This window comes from Pyrus communis, chromosome 14 (genome assembly GCF_041283825.1).
Source record: "Pyrus communis isolate YQ-2024b chromosome 14, ASM4128382v1, whole genome shotgun sequence".
In the NCBI taxonomy this organism is placed as follows: domain Eukaryota; kingdom Viridiplantae; phylum Streptophyta; class Magnoliopsida; order Rosales; family Rosaceae; genus Pyrus; species Pyrus communis.
This window is the reverse complement of record NC_142578.1, coordinates 2,421,510-2,441,765: the sequence shown is the minus strand read 5'-3', so window position 1 is coordinate 2,441,765 and position 20,256 is coordinate 2,421,510. Positions and strand designations below refer to the sequence as shown.

At 38.3% G+C, this 20,256-nt stretch overlaps 3 protein-coding genes across 5 annotated transcripts; 1 reads left to right on the top strand and 2 right to left on the bottom strand.

The window, feature by feature from the left end:
* The first annotated feature begins 757 nt into the window (after nt 1-757).
* LOC137712029 (NAC transcription factor 29) lies at nt 758-4,844 on the top strand. Of its 2 annotated transcripts, none has more exons than XM_088684671.1 (3): nt 758-1,174; nt 3,636-3,938; nt 4,175-4,533. In XM_088684671.1, the coding sequence occupies exons 1-3, from the start codon at nt 1,003-1,005 to the stop codon at nt 4,216-4,218; spliced, it is 519 nt and encodes a 172-aa protein (XP_088540797.1). In that variant the 5' UTR covers nt 758-1,002; the 3' UTR covers nt 4,219-4,533. The 2 variants fall into 2 exon arrangements, with proteins under 2 accessions (XP_088540797.1, XP_068307279.1); XM_068451178.2 differs by lacking the exon at nt 4,175-4,533 and adding an exon at nt 4,549-4,844 and having other exon boundaries at nt 759-1,174.
* Nucleotides 4,845-6,467: 1,623 nt separating this feature from the next.
* On the bottom strand, nt 6,468-7,684 carry LOC137713529 (protein Asterix-like). Its single transcript, XM_068452839.2, has 3 exons — nt 7,438-7,684; nt 7,243-7,343; nt 6,468-6,695 (listed from the first exon to the last, which is right to left on the bottom strand). Exons 1-3 carry the CDS (start codon nt 7,576-7,578, stop codon nt 6,629-6,631), a joined length of 309 nt encoding a protein of 102 aa, XP_068308940.1. The 5' UTR covers nt 7,579-7,684; the 3' UTR covers nt 6,468-6,628.
* A 3,671-nt stretch (nt 7,685-11,355) lies between these two features.
* LOC137712543 (uncharacterized) lies at nt 11,356-19,800 on the bottom strand. 2 transcript variants are annotated; one of them, XM_068451620.2, is made up of 10 exons: nt 19,646-19,800; nt 18,482-18,542; nt 18,128-18,375; nt 15,376-18,023; nt 15,065-15,189; nt 13,029-14,924; nt 12,839-12,887; nt 12,484-12,737; nt 12,259-12,366; nt 11,356-12,058 (listed from the first exon to the last, which is right to left on the bottom strand). In XM_068451620.2, the coding sequence occupies exons 3-10, from the start codon at nt 18,318-18,320 to the stop codon at nt 11,836-11,838; spliced, it is 5,496 nt and encodes a 1,831-aa protein (XP_068307721.2). In that variant the 5' UTR covers nt 18,321-18,375; nt 18,482-18,542; nt 19,646-19,800; the 3' UTR covers nt 11,356-11,835. The 2 variants fall into 2 exon arrangements, with proteins under 2 accessions (XP_068307721.2, XP_088540217.1); XM_088684091.1 differs by having other exon boundaries at nt 18,128-18,371; nt 19,646-19,794.
* Nucleotides 19,801-20,256: the final 456 nt, after the last annotated feature.

Below are 20,256 nucleotides of genomic sequence, written 5' to 3'. Positions count from 1 at the left end.
TATTCAGCCCCGACACAGTTATATCGGGGCTACAAAATGAAAAAGAATGTCATAGCATTTTGCTCAATGCACAATCTACTAGAGGTGAACCACACGTGTGTGTGTGTGAGACCTAACTGCATTAGAAAGGTGATCAACATCGTATCCGCTAGCAAGTAAAATGTGATTTAATAAATAACACTCTTAAAATAAAATTTAAAACTTCGTGTTTAGCTACATATTGGTAGGATTTCTTTTTTCATGGATTTCATGCCTCCACATAGACAAAATCCTTTCGTGAACAAGTTATCAACAAAATTTCCTCGTATTGTTGAGATTTTTTTTTTTTTTTATAAAAAAAAAAAACATGAACTAGTGGTCATGGTTGATTCTTGATTATATTTGCAACTTTTATTTTTATTTTTTTTTATTTTATTTTTTAAAAATATTGGACTAACTGGTAGCTTCGTCGTGGCAATAACAGAGGCATTTTAGCCTCTCTCTAGTCACCATCGTATAATTCACACGTGCTAAGAATCAAACCCAAAATATGCTACGTATAATACGCATTTGAAATTCATTCGAACTACTGAGTCATTGCGTGGTGGTTTCTTTTTATTTTTTATTTATGGTTAATGTAAAACAAATTCTTGATTGACTAGGTCTCTTTTTTCAAGATACATATCCATCCCACTGAAAAGAAGAGTCAAAACCTAAACACCACTCTAGGCTCAAAATCTTCCAAGTATAAATGCAGACACAAGAAAATGATAACACAATTAAGAGAAAAAATGGTCTTTAAAATCCAAGTTCTACTAGGATTCAATTACCACCACTACCTCCAAACGTTGCCACCCACACAATCTAGTCTATAAATATGCATCAATAGTTCAGCTCAAATTTACTTGACTTCTTTGTGCAACACCAGAACCATTTCCTCGATCCAACAATCTCCGGATCATCATTTCTTCCAAGCTAGATCACATATTAATTTGGTCCGCCTTCGACTAAACCGACTCCGAAATGATCATCAGCTCGAAACAGCTGCCGGTCGGGTTTAGGTTTATGCCAACAGACGAAGAGTTGGTCACTCACTATCTGATGAACAAGGTGTTGTATCGGCCTGTGCCAGCTGCTCAGGAAATCCGAGAGATCGATGTGGCTCGATTCTACAGCAACCATCCTAAGAATCTAGGTACGTATTTATTTATTTATGATCGTTTCTTTTAGAATTAACGGTTTTGTTAGCTAAAGTTTATTTTTCACCGCTGGTCTCAAGTTCGGATGCATCAGGCATCCCGTTCTTAGATCGAATCCTTATATTAGCTAAGTGTGTGTGTGTGTATACAAATGACATAATATATATTCTTAGACATGTTATAAGGTCCGATCAAATCCATGAGTTGTGTGTGTGTGTGTGTGTGTGTGTGTGTACGAATGACATAATATATATTCTTAGACATGTTATAAGGTCCGATCAAATCCATGAGTTATATGTTGATCGAGGGAGCTTAGTGATTGACTATTGATGAAGTTAAATTTAATTAGAACAAATTTTAGATTATTGTTGTTGAGAGTACGTTATATGTTGATCGAGGTAACTTAGTGATTGACTATTGATGAAGCTAAACTTAATTAGAACAAATTTTAGATTATTGTTGTTGAGAGTACGAATTTCATATCGAAAAAAATACAAAAGAGAATATGAACAAACAAAACAAAGAAGGGAATTTTTTGGAGAAAAATAGGTGAGGACTTAGTTTTTGGAAAATATATGTTCGCATATATATACCACGTATATATGAAATGAAATGCATTAAACATAAGCTTTAAATATAGAAAAATCAAGGGTAAAGTACAAAAAATTTCCTCAACTATTGGTGTCACGACACTTTCATATCTTATATTTTAAAATTGACAATGTCATACCTCATCTTTAGAATTTGGTCCAATGTTATACCTTCCGTTACTTGACCATTTACTTTTCAGTTAAATGCTGATGTGGCTTGATTCGGAGCCTACTTTCTATTAAACAATCATTAAAATATTATTAAAAACTAAAAAAAATATTTAATACTTTTTAAATATTAAAATAAAATAAAAAATAATAAAAACCCTCATTTCGTCCCCCACCTCCCCCCTCTCTCTTCTCCCCATCTTCATCTTCTTCCCCCACCTGCAAACCCCAGAAAAAATAAAAATAAAAATAAAAAATTCCAATTTGTCTTCCTCCACACCCACACTCAGTTTTCCCCCTCCCCACCCCCTCTTCTCCCTCCTGCAACCCAGAAAAAAAAAAAAAAAAACCCATATCCCATCGGCGGGAAGATGGGTGTGCAGAGAAGGTGGAGGATGGGTACAGAAGAGAATGTGGAGGATGGGTGAGAAAGAAAATGTGGAGAATGGATGAGAGTGGCGGATTTGGGGTTTGATGGGTTTTCAAAAAAAAAAAAAAAAAAAAAAAATTCCTTCCTCCTCCTTTTTGTCCTCTTCTTCTTCTTCCTTCTTCTCCTTCTCCTTCTCCTTCTCCTTCTTCCGTAGGGGTGGTTGATGGTTTTCAAATTATTAATTTTTTTTTTATTCTTCTTCCTCTTTTTTTTCCTCTTCTTCTTCCTCCTCTCCTCCTTCTCCTTCTCCTTCTTCCGCAAGGCGGGTTGATGGGTTTTCAATTTTTTTTTCTTCCTCCTTCTCCTTTTCTTCCTCTTGTTCTTCTTCTTCCTCCTTCTCCTTCTCCTTCTCCTTCTCCTTCTTCTTCTTTCCCGCGCACGCGCGCGCGGGGGGTTGCGGGGGGGGAATTTTTTTATTTTTTTTCTTCCTCCTTCTCCTGTTTTTCCTCTTCTTCTTCTTCTTCCGCAGGGGGGGTTGATGGGTTTTTCAAATTTTTTTTTTTTTTTTTTTTTGGAGTTTGCAGGTGTGGGGAAGAAGATGAAGATGGGGAGAAGAGAGAGGAGGGGGGAGGGGGAGGGGAGGGACAAACTGAGGGTTATTTTCTTTTGTTTTTTGTTTTTAACTTTTTATTATTATTTTAATATTTTAAAAATATAAAAAAAAAATAGTTTTTAATAATATTTTAATGAATTTTTAAATAGAAAGTGAGTCCCGAATCAATCCACGTCAGCATTTAACTGAAAAGTAAACGGTCAAGTAACGGAAGGTATAACATTGAACCAAATTCTAAAGATGAGGTATGACATTGTTAATTTTAAAGATGAGGTATGAAAATATCGTGACACCAATAGTTGAGGTAGTTTTTTGTGTTATGTAGCACTCTTTTTTAACTATGTATACGAAATATGTAGCACCAAATCATAACCATAGCGAAAGCAAATTGAAAAAACTTAACTCCTTGATTGCATGCTTGCATGGTTGTAGGGTGATGTTAGAGAGATCAAAATTTTAAATATGATTTAATGGAGTTCAACCATTAATCGTCACATCATGCAATCTATAAAAAATGATCTAAAAATTTGGTCTCCATAGCATTTTTTCGCACTGTATATTTCAATCAAATGTCATGCATTGAAGATATCTGTAGATTAAACCCTAGTTATCTATGTTCGAGCAGTATTTTTCATTTTTTTTTTTCGAGGTTTCAACTTTTATAATTTTTATGGACGATTCTATAATTTTGTATCTTCTTGCTTGCATGCATGCAGTGACTTTCTCCTGCGGGGAGAGAGAGTGGTTTTTCTTCATCCATCAAGGTGAAAGCAGTCATGCATCCCAAACCAGAAGCAGTATTCGAGTAGTTGGAAATGGTTTAGGGTTTTGGAAACCCGAGTACGGATCAGAAACTCCCATCTGCGATGAGGATGGAAGTTTCTTTGCCTCCAAGATCTCTCTCACTTACTTCTCGGGAAGAAGTGCTTCGCATGCAAAGAGAACACATTGGAAAATGGTGGAGTACTATTTACATGAACATGATCACGTCGAGTCTAACACAGAAGAAAAGTACCAAGGTAAAAGACGGAATATAACCATACGTACTCTACTTTCATGGGGCACTGCAATGATTATGACTTATTTTGGTAAAAAATAAAGCCTATTTATTTTATTATATTTTATATTACATTGTGACCAACGTGGTCAGGATCATAGAGTTCGAAAAATATACATGTGAAGATCTTCCGATGATCCTTGAATATTTGGTATATGTGCCCGCCAAGTGTTTGATGTAATACTTGCTCAATAGCAGGTTGCGTTGAGAGCGCTCGACAAATTATCGATGGCACTCAGTAGGTTGTTTCGGCATATGTCGACAGCGCAACATGGTTCGGTTGACGACAACAAGTACACCAAGTATTCGACGAAATGTCTAAGCGAATAACATCATTGTAGTTTCAATGAAATTCTCAGATTTACCAGCAAGTGCATCAAAGATGCAGTCATTGATTTGCCCAAGAGGCCACAACTACCGCGAAATAAAAAAAATCATAATCATCCTGTTAAGATCGATCAAAACCAGCTCATTAGAATCAGTTGCTTATTATTGTTACAAGTGATTTCATAGCTCATACTAATTCTACTACATTTCATAGCTCATACTAATTCTACTACTTTTGGATGCAGTTCGGAGAAGAGAGTGGATATTGGGCCGAATGATAAGAGGAACGGATTACACTGGATTTTGAGGATTTTGCAAATTTTGAAATTCTTTTATAATTTATTCATTAAATAATAGAGAAAATACTTCAACACTTTTTCTTTACATGTTAGAAATAAGGCTGCAGGAAGCATTTTATTAATGTAATAAGATGATTTATTTATTTCTCCTTTCATCTAGGTCCTATTTTATATATCTACAATTTTGTGAGGTATTTTTTTGCTTCATTTGTTCAATCAAGCTTTCCAAATTTTCACTCAAACTCTCCGGTCATTTTTTTTTGGCTTTATTGCATTCGCGATTTAGCCCGGTATATTGCGCAATATCGTGAGTGTATTCAAACTATGGGTGGAAGTCGAACTCAAAAGTAGAATCACAATCGCTCCTAAATCAATAGAAGAAGCCTCTGTATTATCAGATTTTGGTTTACTAAATTCCTTGTAGTATTTTGTGGGAAGGAAAATAAAGTTTTCTACTGAGTTTCAATGACAATTTCTCATTTTTATCGACTATTTCCAGTGTTTTGGGACCGCATCCTACTTTGATGACACCATTTTAGGGCTTCCTGCGCGTTGAAAGGTCTTTAGTAACGAGTTTCATTGTCACTCTCCGCTACAAAAGGTACTTTTAAGCAACGCTTAAATGATTCGTCGCTAAAAATCCGATTTAGACAATCACGGTTTTACAAAACAAACGTAACAACTGTCCCTTTCCCCGACTACCGACAGCAGACGACCAAATTTTATAAACGATCCCGGCACCTCCTCAAGACAATAAAACTTCAAACCTATCGCAGAAACACTGGAAACTAATAAGCTGTATGAAAAGCATAACCACTCTGGTACAAACCACAAAACAACCAGAGAAATGAAGCCGTAGCTCACGAATAATATATATGAGTTCTGGTTTTTTTTTATCAAAAATGATTCATATGATTGCATAACTCACCACTTTGGTTTATGAAATTGTTCACCGACATTCATTTTGATCATTCTGTAAATACTCTTCGTGAAATTGAAGAAACCACCAATTGAAGGGGAGGGGTTGATTTGACAAAATTACGATCGATTTAACGGACATTTCTAACAGAATGACCAAAATGATTGACAATGAACAATCTTAGGGACCGCTTCTATCGATTTTAAATCTCAGGGACCAAAGTGAGGAGTTATGCCAATCTTAGAGACTATTTTGGCTAAAAAGCCATTAGTTTCAAAGTAGCATTCATCCATTGTCGGCGTTTGTTTTGCTAAAAACCAACATCATCTTCGCATGAAAGAACATACATAATACCTAATAGCAGTCATTCATCCTTGATGTAGATTCTCTCTTCCAGATTTAATGCAGAAAACTATTTTGAAAGTTCGAAATTCATGGGATCGGCACATCGAGAGATGGCCATAGACTTCCATATTGTTGATATCTAATGGAAGATTTGGCACAAAAGGAAGAAAATTGGTTTACAGTACAAGAATAATTGGCTATAAACTATCATCCAATACAGTGCACAAAAAGCAAAAGAAGAACAATATAACAGAAGGCCAGCCACACCTTCCAGACTGCTATAAGATTTGTGACAACTACGTCTTATCACGGTTGGGGAACTTACATAAACATCTTCTTCTCAGTTAGTTTGACATAATTCGTTGAAAAAATGCACATGAACCCGACCAAAGCAATGGTTTGATGAATATGCATTCCAATCATACATTGTGAAAACAAAAACTTCCAGTTAGTTTGATATAATTCATCTCTTATTCGGAACGCTATAGCAACCAGTTTCATCATAGTAGGGCCATAAGCCTCTAAATAGTCTCATTGAGATCGAAGGGAGCATTAGCACGAAAAAGCAACAAACAAAAGATTGACTGCACAGACCAAGACATAACTAAGACTTTCAATCGAATTGATGTAAGAAACAGTTTAGTATCCCTTCAAATTGATGACACCAAACTTAAACAATGGTTTCCATCTAGAAAAAACATAACGATAATCAGATAAAGCGAAAACGCACAGTATTACATCTCAAGTCTCTGACGAGCAATTTCAACTCTTTTGTGTCCCCGGTCGAGCAGGTCCGAAGTAGTTGGTTACCAATCCCATAATAGCAAACCTGGTATTTGAGATAAAAAAACACAGGAAACAGGAAAGATTTCAGAACATAAACCATGACAAGATTTACAATCCCATCACATCCATTCGAGAATAATAAAATAAACCCATAAATCATGGTGAATACAAGGAGCACTTAAGCCTAACGGAGCGTCTGTTTAGAAATGCTTCTCTAGGAAGCACTTCTGATCATAAGCGATTTTACTGAAACCGCTTTTATTAGATGCAATGCAAGTAAATTTTTTTGATTAAAATCCAAGTGGTTCGTGAAGTAGGTGGTTCTACTCGAAAGCACTTCTGGTCTAGGTGTTCTAACACAAAAAGCAGTTAACTTTTACTGAACAAAATTGTCAGAAGCACTTATGTTTATCTGAAAAACTATTTAGCTTCCAAATCTCGAAAAATGTTGTTGTAAACACACTACTTTCATGTCCGAATCCCAAATGCTTTGGTAAATTCGTAAATCATGCACAAATTTGGAAATTTACTATAGTACAAATTTGGAAATTTACTAAAGTAATTCAGTCAAAAGTAAATTGGGAACTTACATCATGGCCATGGAGATCTGTTTGAGGTCGTTCTCGATGTTCTTCATGTTCACCAGCGATTGAGCGCAGAATATGATCGCAACCCAAGAGCACAACTTGTACTGCAAATTCATAATTCAAATAATTAATCACACTTCAAATATTAGCAAATTCCAATTAAAAGTAGCAAATCTGCAATCGAGAGAGAGTACGGACGCGGAACATGACGCCGGCGAGGCCGAAGACGACGGCGATCAGACCGGAATAATCCACTGGAAGATCTTGCGGCGCCACCGCGGACGGCACGTAGCGCTTCGCCGCCGAGGGCTGGCGCGGGTCGTTCACCGTCGATGACATCTCTCTTTTCTCTCTCGGGCGAGTGTTCCAATGGATCTCTAGCTCTCGCGCGAGTTTTGGAACGTTGGATGTGAAGAGGAAAACAAAGAGTTAAATTATTAGGTCGTGTTTGGTTTTTGTGTTATTGTCTGTGGCCCAAAAGTAAAGAAAAACAGAGTTTTACTCCTACAAGGCCTAAAAAAAAATTATGGAACTTTAATGAAAAATTCTTTGTACTATTTATTTTAACGAAAAATTACATTTTATATTAAAAAATCAATCATTGTACTATTCACTTTACTCTTTATTTTATCATTATCGTTAAACTTAAATTTTTCAAACCTTTTTCATTAGTTTTCTTAAAAATTTTGAATTGAAGATTAACCAAAATTGAACTGAATTGAGGAGAAATTCGAATTTTTATTAAAGTTATTTTCTATACGGAATTGGAGAACAAATAAATTGTTTCATATAAGTTTAGGAATCACATAAATCGTAAGAAATCAATTTTATTTTGTTTTATATGAATTATTTTATATGCAAACTAGGTTAAATGAGTTAGTAAATTAGAATTTTAGCAATGAATAGAATCTTACATCGAGTATATGACAAAATAATATACAATTTCATTTTTGTCGAAACAAAGTAATATACAATTATTAAGTGAGAGTTTTTAACCTGACATTACTAAGGCCTTTTATAATAAAATTGAACACTTAATAAGTGGTTAAGTTAAAACAATATCGGTGATGTTGGTGGTGGATCATATTGGTATGCAAGTTTATCATAGTATCATATTAGTTTATTCTTTCAACAAGTCCTAAATCAGATAGCTCGGATTACTGAGACGTTTTGTGATAAAATAAAATATTTAGTACTAGATGATTAAGTTGAGACAATATTAATATGTTGATGCGGACCTATTAAAGAAAAAACAGCTTCTCCTCCAAGGGTAGAATTGACATTAAAATGATCCATACAATTACCAATTTATCCTCCTTTCGCAGCTGTTCTTCTGTTCTTCACCCGCCTAATTCACTTTAGCAATGGCGGACCTTGCTACTCTTGCTCATCCTTCTTCTTCTCCTTATTCTCCAAACCCAGCAAACCCAGCTCCCCAAAACCCAAGCCAAAACCCTTTACCGTTACCATTAACAACATCGGCGGTGAGGCAATGGAGACCCGCCGTGCAGACAATGGCGTAGCCACCTACAAGGCTAAGGTGGGCTGTAGCCAGGAAGGTTTTCTGTAAGGGTAGTGTTATCTATACACTCATTTTTACTTCTTACACACCTCTCTTAATTGCCGGTTGTTCAGATCGAATAAATTGAAGATGATCGCTAACAAAATATTAATAAGGCTATGTTGGAAGTAAAATGGGTTTGTGAATATATCTATTCTTTTGTAAACTCATGCTTATAGCCTACTCAATTTCAATACAAATTATTATTTAATGTATATTTAGTAGATGAGAGGTAGTAAATAATACGGTTTTTGCTAAAAATTATAAATTAGTTCTATCTCCCGGCCCCCTTTATTCTATTATTTAAAGAAAAAGATCATTTATCCTATGTAATTTAGCTTCTGTGCTTCTTACTCAAGAAAAGATTAATAAAGTTCTTTAAATACACAATTAAATCCTTATCTCCACAATTCTTGACTTTCCGTTGCAATTTTCCAATGAATGTCACATTTGGCACGTTTTTAATCTCTTTATTTACTTATTCTTGATTTAATTAGTAGGTTAATTACTTATATGGTCCTTGAATTTATTGGTTAAGATTATGATTTTGAGAATAATTTATATTCTATTGTTTTATATAATTTTATATAAGCAAAAAAATAAACATTTAATTTTATGGTAGTATTTCCAGCTAGCCCACCCAAGAAAAAAATCTTCGCTCCGCCCTTGCCTGTATGCAGCGTTTGCTTGTGGCGGAGTCACTATCTGTTAGTTGCAAAGTTCCAGCGGTAGACACTTTGCTTTGGTCGGATGAGCTTTATCCCGGAGAATTTGGTGATTTGAGTATCTGCAACTTATATTCTGAGGAAACTTGTAAGCCATTTTATCCAAGATTGGATGATCAGCAACCTGATATGCCAGCTACACAATGTAACCAGCAGCCAGATTATGATGTTTTGCAACTATGGTTTCCGTCGATTCATGCAATTCGTTGTAAAAGAAAGAAAAAAAAGCAGATTTAGCCCTATAAAACATTTAAGCATGTATACCGACCGAGTGATGAGAAATACAGGAGGTCACTCAGATTTTCAAGCAGTTCTCTACGATGGAAAGAACTGACGAGTATATTTATATTCGGAAGTGATTTCTGCTTCATATTCTCATGAGTTTTGCGATAATTGTTTGCCGTAATGGATTTCCTTCCTTAAAATCATTTTGATTTGCCTGTTTATCTAGCGACATGGCTTGCAGAGGTGAATGCAGATGCTGACAGGTAAAATTGATCTCGGTTTCGAAGCATTTTAGACTTTTTTTTACAATACTTTTCGCCGTTGCATACCATCAAAGATGTTTCTTGAACCGCAAAACTGTACAAATTTTTTTATTTTAGAGGCTTAATTAGTTTCTTCTTTTCAGAAGGGTGGATGAAATATATGCCGAAGTCGGGAAGGAAATGCATGTCAAGCTCTCATGAGCTGCTGCTATGGGTGAAGATTTGATGCTCCTCCAAAGCGTCCGCTATTACTTGCAATCAAAGAAATGTTCTTGAGGAATACTCAAGAAGCTCAATTCTGTGAGTCTCGGTGCCCTCCAAAGACCAATGGAAAAGAAAGAACAGCCAAAGGGTAGAACGGGCTTTACGATGGAAGTCAGTGCAGATCGAACGCAATACCACCAATCCTTGGCGTAATAGTTTATCGATCCAATGGCCGAAAACTGATAGTAGTGAGATTTTGCAACTTTGCTGGTCTTTGTTTGATTTTAACACACCCTGTGCTTCGAGTTTTATTCCGTTTTTCGCTAGGAATTGTCTGAGAACCAGTGTTCGGATTGCCGCACTGCATTTTTCAGTCGAATGTAGCTTCTTATTTCAGGCTAATGGCCGTTATAGGTGAAGGAATTTGTTGAATATAACAATTCATAGTGCACAAACTACTTCGTCATTGGTCATGGTTCGGAGCTCCGACAACCGACAGTAGCGATGAATTCCTAAGTCCTTTTTATTAGTTTTTCTAAGAAACACAAGGTACGCTGAAAGTTATGTAGCATACCATTCAACTACACATTTAAGAATCCTTCCGGGCTACAATGAGTCATTCGACATTGCGGAATAACAAATGCTTAACACATAAATGACTACAAGAAGTACAAGAGGGAACAGCATCAACTCAGCAAACAAGGTACTTTGCCTACAGCATTTTCAGAAATGACAACGTCCTTAAATTTGAGAACACTTACGAAATGACAAAAGGAAGTAAAACATCTAGCAAAGAGGGGCCATATTAGCAAAGGGTCACACTCCCGTTTTCTTCTACCGCAATCCTCCCCTTGTTTCTTTCCCTGATTCTCATTTCATTTATTCAATCTAGAGGGTAGAAATGTAGGGAGGCGTGCATGGGGAGAAAATGGGAGTTCGAAAATCAGCCATGAAAGTAAAACAAAAGCCGCAACCAACATAATGTATGCAGTACTCAAAGCTAACAACGACTTCATGTAATTTTTTGATCCTCAAACTAGTGGCACGCGAGCAGGCAGCAGAATTTAAACTAGCCCATTTTATCAAGCCTTCTGTGGACGTCATAAACTACCCAGACTTCTACACAACCAAACCAAAATCAAGGCAAAATTTCTCTTATAACTTATTTCAGAACTTAATACCAAAGTCCCTCTTCTCATAAATCCCAGTTGCAAAACCTCAACCGATGGATTTCCCATGCTTAAGATTATGAACGAGAATACATGATTACATAAATTATAGAAGTGTGTACAAATTTGAGTAAAGGGACTGCGGTTCTATCCTCCCCCCTTGGCCAAAAAATTGATGGGGCATCACAGTTCCTTTCTAAACTTTCGGAGTATACAGAGACCACCTTATATTTCTTAAAAATGGCATCAATGGCCCATGGTGAAAAGAACTAAAAGTCGCCTTTGCTTTTAAAGGAGACAATCTAGAGTTCATTCTTCTCCTACATTCCGATTTGTGTAACTGCTGTTGCGAGCCATGTCCCATTAAATAAGTTGAAAGATAATGGACACGGGGATCACAAGGGAAGTGGAGATAAATGGCTGAGGAGGGAAAAATAATAAATTAATAATCAAAGTGAAAGACATTGTACCCTGTCTGGCAGATTTCTAGGCACTCGATGTCCAGTAACATATTTTTGGGGGCAGGATTTTTGAGCATCAGAAGACGATGAGGCCTCCGGCCCCTCACCTTGTGCCCGCCCGTGAAACCTAGCAAAACGATTGATGACAGAAAACTTCTCAAGATCCTGGCTTTCCACTCTCAAGTCTAAGATTGAGCTTTTCTTGTCCAGTCTGCATCAGTGGAAGAATTACACCAGAGTGAGTGTGAGAGAAAGAAAGGGAGAGAGAGAGAGAGAGAGAGAACATACATAAGAACAATAAGATGACAAGAAATAAGTATCTTAGAAATTAAAGTTAACTACAATGTGAAAACTAGTAATCAGAAACAGTGGTGTGAACAGTGAAGGAAAGGAGACGATTGCGGAGGCTACCTCAACAAATCATTTTCCAGACTCCTTGCTTTATCAATACAGTCTTCCACAACTTTTGAGTAGTATTGATTGCTGACTTTCTCCCGTGTTCTAAGCTTCTCGGGAAAACTATAAATCATATAATGAAGACTGAATGTTAGCATGCAATGAATAATGCAAATTCCACCAATCATCAATCCATTGCCTTAAAAGGAAAATTTTACATAAATTTCAGACAACTCTTACAGGTTTACACTGTCAGAAGGCAATGGAGTTTGAGCATCACTTCCGGAGCAGGATATTGCACTGCAAGCATCACCTAGAGATAATCTAGATGCAAAGTAAGCCACACTCTCATAGCATGAGCTAGCATCTGCAGAAAGAACTGCTGCAGAAGGAGGGTGAAGCAGTTGCTGCATAAGCTGTGTAGTCAAGACTAGCCTTCTTTTGGACCTAAGTATTGGCGGTCCATCTTCAGTTATTTCAGTTTCATCTTCCACCTGTCAAACCAACATGAAGCAATTAGAAATTAGACCGCTCAAAAAGAATTACTGTATATCAAATCTTAATTGTGAGATTAGTGGTTGAACTTGAAACGAACCTTCTCAACTAGTCGGTTTGTTGAGCGAGCCCAGTCTGCTTCAGCTGCACTGTACGTATAAACCTTCCATATGTTAGAAATTCATAAAAGAAATAAAATTAATATTTTCTTCTGTGAAAAATAAAAATAACAAAGAACTAAAGTTAAATGGAGCATCTTTCACTATCGAGCAGAGGGTCAAGCAACCCACCTGATACTCAGAAGCCTTTTGGGGAACTCGGTCAGCTCTTTATGCCAAGGTGAAAGTTCAGATGTAGCACTTTTACGCTTCATCGGTCGCTCAACAATTAAACCTTGATCAGCTACATCAGAATGCGATACATGAGGTGAAGGTGATTGCTCACTGGGAGTAGGTATGGGAACTGAACTCTGCAGGGTGGTAACAAGCTTACTAGCATCAGAAGCGACACTAGCTTGCTCCATTGATTCCCGAGTATGCAGATCATCACCTGCCCTTCCAACAACTGAAGGTTGTCCCATAGCCTTCATGGTGGTTCTCAGTGTATCATGCATTGCAAACACTTGCCCATTCTTAAAGGTTCCATACTGTTCAAACCAGGATGGTGCCATCTGGGGGCTAACTTGAGACTGTTCACCTCTAAGAGAATATGCATTACTACTAGTAGAGAAATTCTGGGAGTTCTGGCGATTTAAAGCAAACATATCCTGACTAGATGCATTTGAATTTCGAGTATCCCCAAGCTTGGATGTAAAGCTAAGCATGTTAGGATCTTTAGAGGGAACTAAAGTATGATCAGCTGATGAATCTCTAACCATACTATTATATCCATAAGGTAATTGTGATCCTCCCAGGGGACCCACCTGCTGAGTCTCCACACCTGAATCTGCACCTTTCAACCTCTTCACACTCCGATCACTTCCATCAACGTCTGTAGTTTTCATAGCCTGCACTTGGTCCGGCAAGGAATAACTTTGATGCAAACTGTTATTTGGCCTTAAAGAGCGACCGAAAGCTTCAATATCTCTCTGGGTAGCAACAGAGCTTGAAAAGTTATTTGCAATGGATTCTTTTCCCTGAGAGACATTGATATTTTGGGCATTCTGAATGTTCTCAGGTGACGCTTGTTGCCCGGTACTTTCTTTGGATTTTTGCTCTTTCCCAACAAAGCTTTGCATGTTGGAAGAATATGCACCAAAGGCAGACGAGCCATTCCCTCTTTCCCGGGTATCTTGCTCATTGAGCTTTGGTGATTCAGCATTTGCTAAAGGTTGCTGAAATGGAACATTGGTCCATACATTAGTCAATACTTTAGAAACGGCACCTTGACGGGACATACCCGATACAACAGACGGCTGAGAGCCTGGAAGAACATCTGATTTGGGGATTTTGGGGGCAGCAACTCGTAAACCGGATTGATCAGCGACATTCAGTAGGGATGCCTCTGCAGAAGCAGAGGCAAGGTTATTCTGTGAAGTACTTCCAGACAAATCTAGCACTGATTGCAGGGCAGATTGGCTAGTTTGAGATGTGTCACGAGAATCACCCATCTGTTTCGGTCGGAAAGCATGCCTATCAAAAGGTATGTTCTCAGACTGGCTTGCTGTTGCTTGTCCACTTGAACCTGACATGTGCTGTTTTTCTAGTTGACTTCTTGCAAGAGGAAAACCAGATTTGAAAGCTGCAGAAAAACTTCCCTGAATATTGTACTGTGAAGCCTTACTCCCTGTCTGTCCTGAGGTACCAGAGAGATTATTTCTAAATTCACCTTGAGATGCTTCACGAGAAGAAGGCAAGGACTGGGCAGATGCTGCCGAGGCCAACCATGTATGACCCTTTTCTCCTATCTCAGAATGGACAGGGGGTGAACTGACAACTGCTTGTGAAGAGAACTGAGAAGATGAGGTATGATCTGTAATTGGAGTACGTTGAGATGGAGGAGCCAGCTGTAAACCGAAACCTTGAGAAACAGATGACTGATTTCGCTGCATGTGACCTACAGATCCTTCAGAAGTTTCCACTTCAGGCATCTCCGACGATGTATTCTGATCCGAAGAGCTGAAGTGTGTAGCATTGCCACCCTCCCTTGGTTGGTCCACCTTGTGAAGTAGCTCAAGCATATGTTGACTGCAAGGAATTGAAAATATTAAAGCGTCATCTCATCAATCAAGTCTATCTATATATGAATTGTACACATGCAGTGGAAAACATTAATTCAACTAAAGCAAAAATATGAATTGTAGCAAAGATAAAAATTATTCAACTACCTTGATGGCGCAGCCTTGATTGGGGCATTACTTCCAGTGAATCTGTCAAAGGGAGTAGATGTGCTTGGTACAAAACCTGGAAGCGTATTTTTGGAAGGTGTCTCATCTAAACGTATTGTGTCACCCTGACAACCAGGTAAACGCACAAGTGGGTAGAAAACGTCAACTAAACCTTAATTTTAAAATTACGATAGACAGAAAAACAAATAAGAAGACCTAAAGCAAAAATATTTAGATGAATCAAGAAAATCAAAACGAAAAATTGTTGCATCAATCTCAAATATAAAAAAATAAAAAAAACAATTGATCACCTTCTCAATTTCCATAGAACGTCTATCAGTGTGACCAATAAATTTTGACTGCCGAAAACTCCCTTGGTCACGACTTTTAAAACCTGTAGGTACATTCTGGGACATAGCTTGCGATTGTGTCACATGTTTTTTTCCATAAGATGGTTCAACTTCAACATCCACATCCCCCATTGGATGATACTGAAACTTGCGAGTTGCAGGGGGTCTTTGAGCAGCATTACTAGATGATTTTTGTTTGCTTCCAAGAAAAGCAAATGAACCACCAGCATCTGAGGCAACGTTTTCCTTCAAACCACCAATTGGAGCGGGGTGGTGTGCATTAGAGAAAAAAGTATCAGTCGAATTCTCTTTTCTATTCACATTCTTGATATCATGCATCTCAACTGCTCTTTTGTCTAAGCCATTGTTCCCTGATGATTCCAAGATTAGACGATTCTTATCCAGATGATGCTGGTTTTTCCTCAAAACCTCGTTTCCCTGAGGGTTCACTTGAGAATCAACTGATTTCCAGAATTCATGATTGTCTGCAAGTTGTTTCTGGCTTTCGTGGTTGGCTCTTGCACTGCTGGAATTTGATTTCCCTATATTGTTTGTGCTTGAACCCTCTCTATTCATCAATGGACCTCCAACGGGATATTTTGCATGTTCCATTTCAGAATTTGAGTTCAGAACAGAATCCGTCTTCCATATACCAGCAGCATGGCTCATTTCCTCATGCATGCCTCTCTTACGATCACCGCCTGGTATTGATCGTGATAAAATTTGATTCCCATGATTTTTGAGATTATTACCCATATCTGTTGGCATAGATTCCATAATTTTCCTACCATTTAACATATTAAATGGCTGCCCATCACCATTATTTGACGAAATGCTTTGTTGACGGTTCCACGAACCTGAAATGCTATTTCCATTTATTTCTGTACCAGATAAATGACTACTATTTCCATAATTATGACTACCTTCCACAGGTGGCTTTTGTAGAGAACTGTTATCCAACCATTTACTTCCTTGTTCAGGAACCTGTTGAACAAATCTCTGAGGAGAATGATTCTGAAAGACCTCACCTCGTTCATGCGAAGTTTTAGGTCCTGGTTGCTGAAATCCCTGAACACTAAAATAACTAGTAGTCGTATTCACCCTATGGGCATCAGTGGATTGTGGAGAAGCTCTAGAATTCAAGTCGGAGGAAGAGTGCAAGTTGTTACCAGCCCAATCAGATTGTTGTTTGCAAGTATCACCAACACTTGAGCGCTGCTGATTCACAATTGGAGGTTGTTGATATCCAAAACTTGGAGGACACCACTCTTCCTGTAGCCCTATATCAGCACTAGAAGTTTCTGCTACTGCAGATTGCATAAGAGCACTCCAACTCCCGCTTTGCAGAGAAGGAAGTCCTCCAAAAACTTCCGTACCATCCAACACACTGGAACCTCCCATTCCCACATCTGTGCTCCTGCCAAAGGCATCCCACAGATTGTCATCTGAACCAAACAAAATCTTTTCCTCAGTTGGATCTAGTGTAGCCACGCTCTGTCCAGATGCAACTTGTGTGACTGCTTTCTCTTGTGATGGTTCTGACAATCCAACTAGTTGTGGCCTCCCTTGGAATTCTTCCAGAGGTTCATTTCTTTGATGGGGATTTCCTTGATTCAAGTTCTCTAAATTAAACCCACTATTCAAACCTTCAGCAGCAGTAGGCCCAAGCACACTCCTGCCTTGAAAATCCTGTCTAGAAACCCGGGGTCCATCTTGCATGCTAACCTGATCTGGAAATGCAGAATATTGATTACCTGGAAACGAATTGTTACTTGCCGACATCTGATGCATTGCCGATCTGTCCATTTGAACATGAGGATATGAACCCATTGAGCCACTTGTGCTAGTAACTGGAACCCCGTATAGAGATTGATCAGCATGTTGAGGAACAAAACCCATCAAGTGTAGTGTGTGGGCTTGTTCAGGGGGCAATACATGTCCACTAGATGCAGCCTGAAGAACAGGAGAACCACCACGCTGCAGCCAGTTTGTGTTACCTGCCACAAGATCAGGTGGCCATTGATTGTTCGATGGCTCATTGATCGGAACACCATTGATCAGAGCTGATGAGTGGTTACCAGCAGCCTGTTTTGTAATGGAGGAAGCCTGATTTGCAAGAACCTGTTGCCTTTCTAGTTGCTGAAGTTGTTGCTGCCTTTGAAATTCTTGAATTTGTGTGAACATAACCTGTCGCTGCAACTGCTGCATGTCACTCATCCCCGATTGTTGCCTAGGCAAAGACTGCATCGTGCTGGGATGTGGACCACTCATGTGCTGTTGACCACCAAAAAAATCAAAACCAATGGGGGATTCTGAAGCTTCTAATCTCATCAAATTATTCTTCTGCTCAGGGCCACTTCCTCTCTGTGATTCATGTGCCGGCAAGCCTCTAGATGTTAAAGTTTGCCGATCAGGTTCTGAATCCACTCCCAAAAAGTTAGCTTCATTCTGCCTTGCTTTAAACATCTGGTGCCCATGCACATAGCCATTCAGGTTTGCCTGTTGATTTTGATACTGAGCTCTGCCAAACTCGGGCCTCACATTTGATTGCATAAAATTCAAACCATGAGGCACATGAAAAGACTGACCACCATGCCCTCTCTCCGAATCTGCTCATAATAAAAGAACAGAGATGTTTAGAAACAGGTGATGGCTCAGGCAACACAAAAACCATCACAGCCTTAAAGTAATCTAGAAGTTAGTTTAATAGTACCTGGTTGCTGTACATTATAATTCTTTAAATTTGAATTAACAGGAGCTCCACTTTGTCTCTGGGCCCCAACCCATAGGTTGTTACTAAGACCTGGCCAGTTCCCATCAACAGCCTGAGGATGATGCTGACCCTGTGACAAGTTCTCTTGGCCAAAGAAGTTATGGACCCTGTCTCCAACTTCGTTTCCAGGCATAGATAATCCAGCCACAAATTTGCAGCAGCTAAAGTTCTTATGAGAAAATAACTACCTACAAAAAATATGAATAGAGTTCAGAGCTACCATATTCCGACAATTTTAAGATACCAGAAAATCATATGAAGTTCGACCAAACAAAATTCCATTCAGAAACACACCTTTTTCCAGTATAATTTAGTGCCAATCCAACTGCCATGTTCCCAGCCCAAACTACTTATCCTGCATATAACCATGTGACAGTAAGTTATACATCAAGTAGATCATGTATTAGAGGCAGAATTACAGCCATCAGATATATAACCATCATGATAATTCCTGTTATCCACATTCAAACTATTGATATTCATCCTGAAACAACTGAGGAATAAAAATTTCCCGCAATCAAAATATGTAAAACTGATATTTGGTAGATCTCTCACTTATATGGTTTGATTAAGTAGCACTATAGGACTGCAATATATGGACTCATTTCAGAATATTCTATTACCATGTGCATGTATATTCACATTGAGAAAACTCGGGTTCAATTCCACAACAGGTCCATAGGGTTTGTTCATTACATTACATTCCTACAAAGATTGGACAATTTAACAAACCATACAATGCGAGTGTAGGTCAATAAAGTTCACACGCTCTCAGGTAAATTTAATGGTGGGGAATTGGACTGCTGTCCAGCAATGAGTTCAACCCTAAATGCAAATAACACAAACGTGTATATCCTACGATAACACATCAAAGCATTAACTAAAATTAAAGACATTCCCACAGAAACAAGTCATACAAACAAGCGAAATGGAATATACAATCGACAGTGTTCCCTGCATTCTCAAGTGCCTCACTCGAAAAAAATGGTCGAGTGGGGAAAACAGGAGGCAATCAGATATGTGCAATTCATCAACCCAAGCCACATCTGACACAATAACCTTTTGCTAAAATTGGCTGCCTAAAATGCAAGTGACAGGAAAAAGCACGAAACTTTACGGAATTTTAATCATGTGAAGCCACACTAAACCAATCCAGCCAAATTGTTTCGTTTCCGAAATCAAAAATCCAAAAGTAACAGAAAGTTATAAAATTTGAGCTGCCAATTCTTTCCTTTCCGGTCCATTTATGAGCAATCAAAAGGAATGCTAAAGCCACATTTATAGCAAAAACACACAGGATCGAAAACAAGGCAGCGACACTTCAACTGTACAAGCAGAGACGGACCTGCCCAGCCATGGCACGCCAAAACCCTAGCTTAGATTTGAATTACCAGCAGAGATGGTCCGTGCGGAGAGAAAATTAGGGTTTTTTTAATTAAAAAAAAAAGGGAAACTCACAGTGACGCTGCGAAGCCGCCATTGGAGCTGGAAGCTGATCCTCCGAGACTGTCAGACTGAGAAGCGTTAGGGCTCGAATCGGAAAGAGAGAGGAATGTGCGTCTTTGAGCTTCAGATAGGGAGAGAGAGAGAGAGAGATAGAAAGTGATCGAAATAGTGCGAAATTTTCAACGAACTGAGGAACAAAACCGAGGTTCGGAACCGAAGCTGAGGTTCGTTGGCCGAAGCTAGGTGGTTGGGATCCGAAGCTGAGGTTGGGAATAGGGAGGCGTTTGGGCGAAGGCTTCGGGTGGGTTTTTCCGAATAATTGTTGCGGGTAGAGGGAGAGTTAGGTAATCCTGCAATTAAATTGTGCCACGTGGAACTATTGTTTGTGGAGCCCGCAATAATTTGAAAATTCGGGCCAAATAGAAAGAGAAAATCTTTACATCCCCTTTTTGTTGATATTTTAACATAAATATCTTAAAAGGGTCAGAAAAAAATCCAAACAAAAATTCCATACTCTATTATTTAGGGAGCAGATTGTCTGCGCTTCTATTGGGGTACTCTTTCCATCACCTTTTATTTTATACGGTTAAATCACGTCAACATTTTATATTAATTTTTTAATA

Coding starts and splice junctions, on each gene's coding strand:
- LOC137712029 (XM_068451178.2), top strand. CDS start 1,003: ATGATCATCAGCTCGAAACAGCTGCCGGTCGGGTTTAGGTTTATGCCA. Junction 1,175..3,635: donor CAACCATCCTAAGAATCTAG/GTACGTATTTAT, acceptor GCATGCATGCAG/TGACTTTCTCCTGCGGGGAG. Junction 3,939..4,548: donor CACAGAAGAAAAGTACCAAG/GTAAAAGACGGA, acceptor TTTTGGATGCAG/TTCGGAGAAGAGAGTGGATA.
- LOC137713529 (XM_068452839.2), bottom strand. CDS start 7,578: ATGTCATCGACGGTGAACGACCCGCGCCAGCCCTCGGCGGCGAAGCGC. Junction 7,344..7,437: donor TCGCCGGCGTCATGTTCCGC/GTCCGTACTCTC, acceptor ATGAATTTGCAG/TACAAGTTGTGCTCTTGGGT. Junction 6,696..7,242: donor CAGATCTCCATGGCCATGAT/GTAAGTTCCCAA, acceptor CTCAAATACCAG/GTTTGCTATTATGGGATTGG.
- LOC137712543 (XM_068451620.2), bottom strand. CDS start 18,320: ATGCCTGGAAACGAAGTTGGAGACAGGGTCCATAACTTCTTTGGCCAA. Junction 12,367..12,483: donor CCTTCTGACAGTGTAAACCT/GTAAGAGTTGTC, acceptor TATGATTTATAG/TTTTCCCGAGAAGCTTAGAA. Junction 12,059..12,258: donor CTGGAAAATGATTTGTTGAG/GTAGCCTCCGCA, acceptor CCACTGATGCAG/ACTGGACAAGAAAAGCTCAA.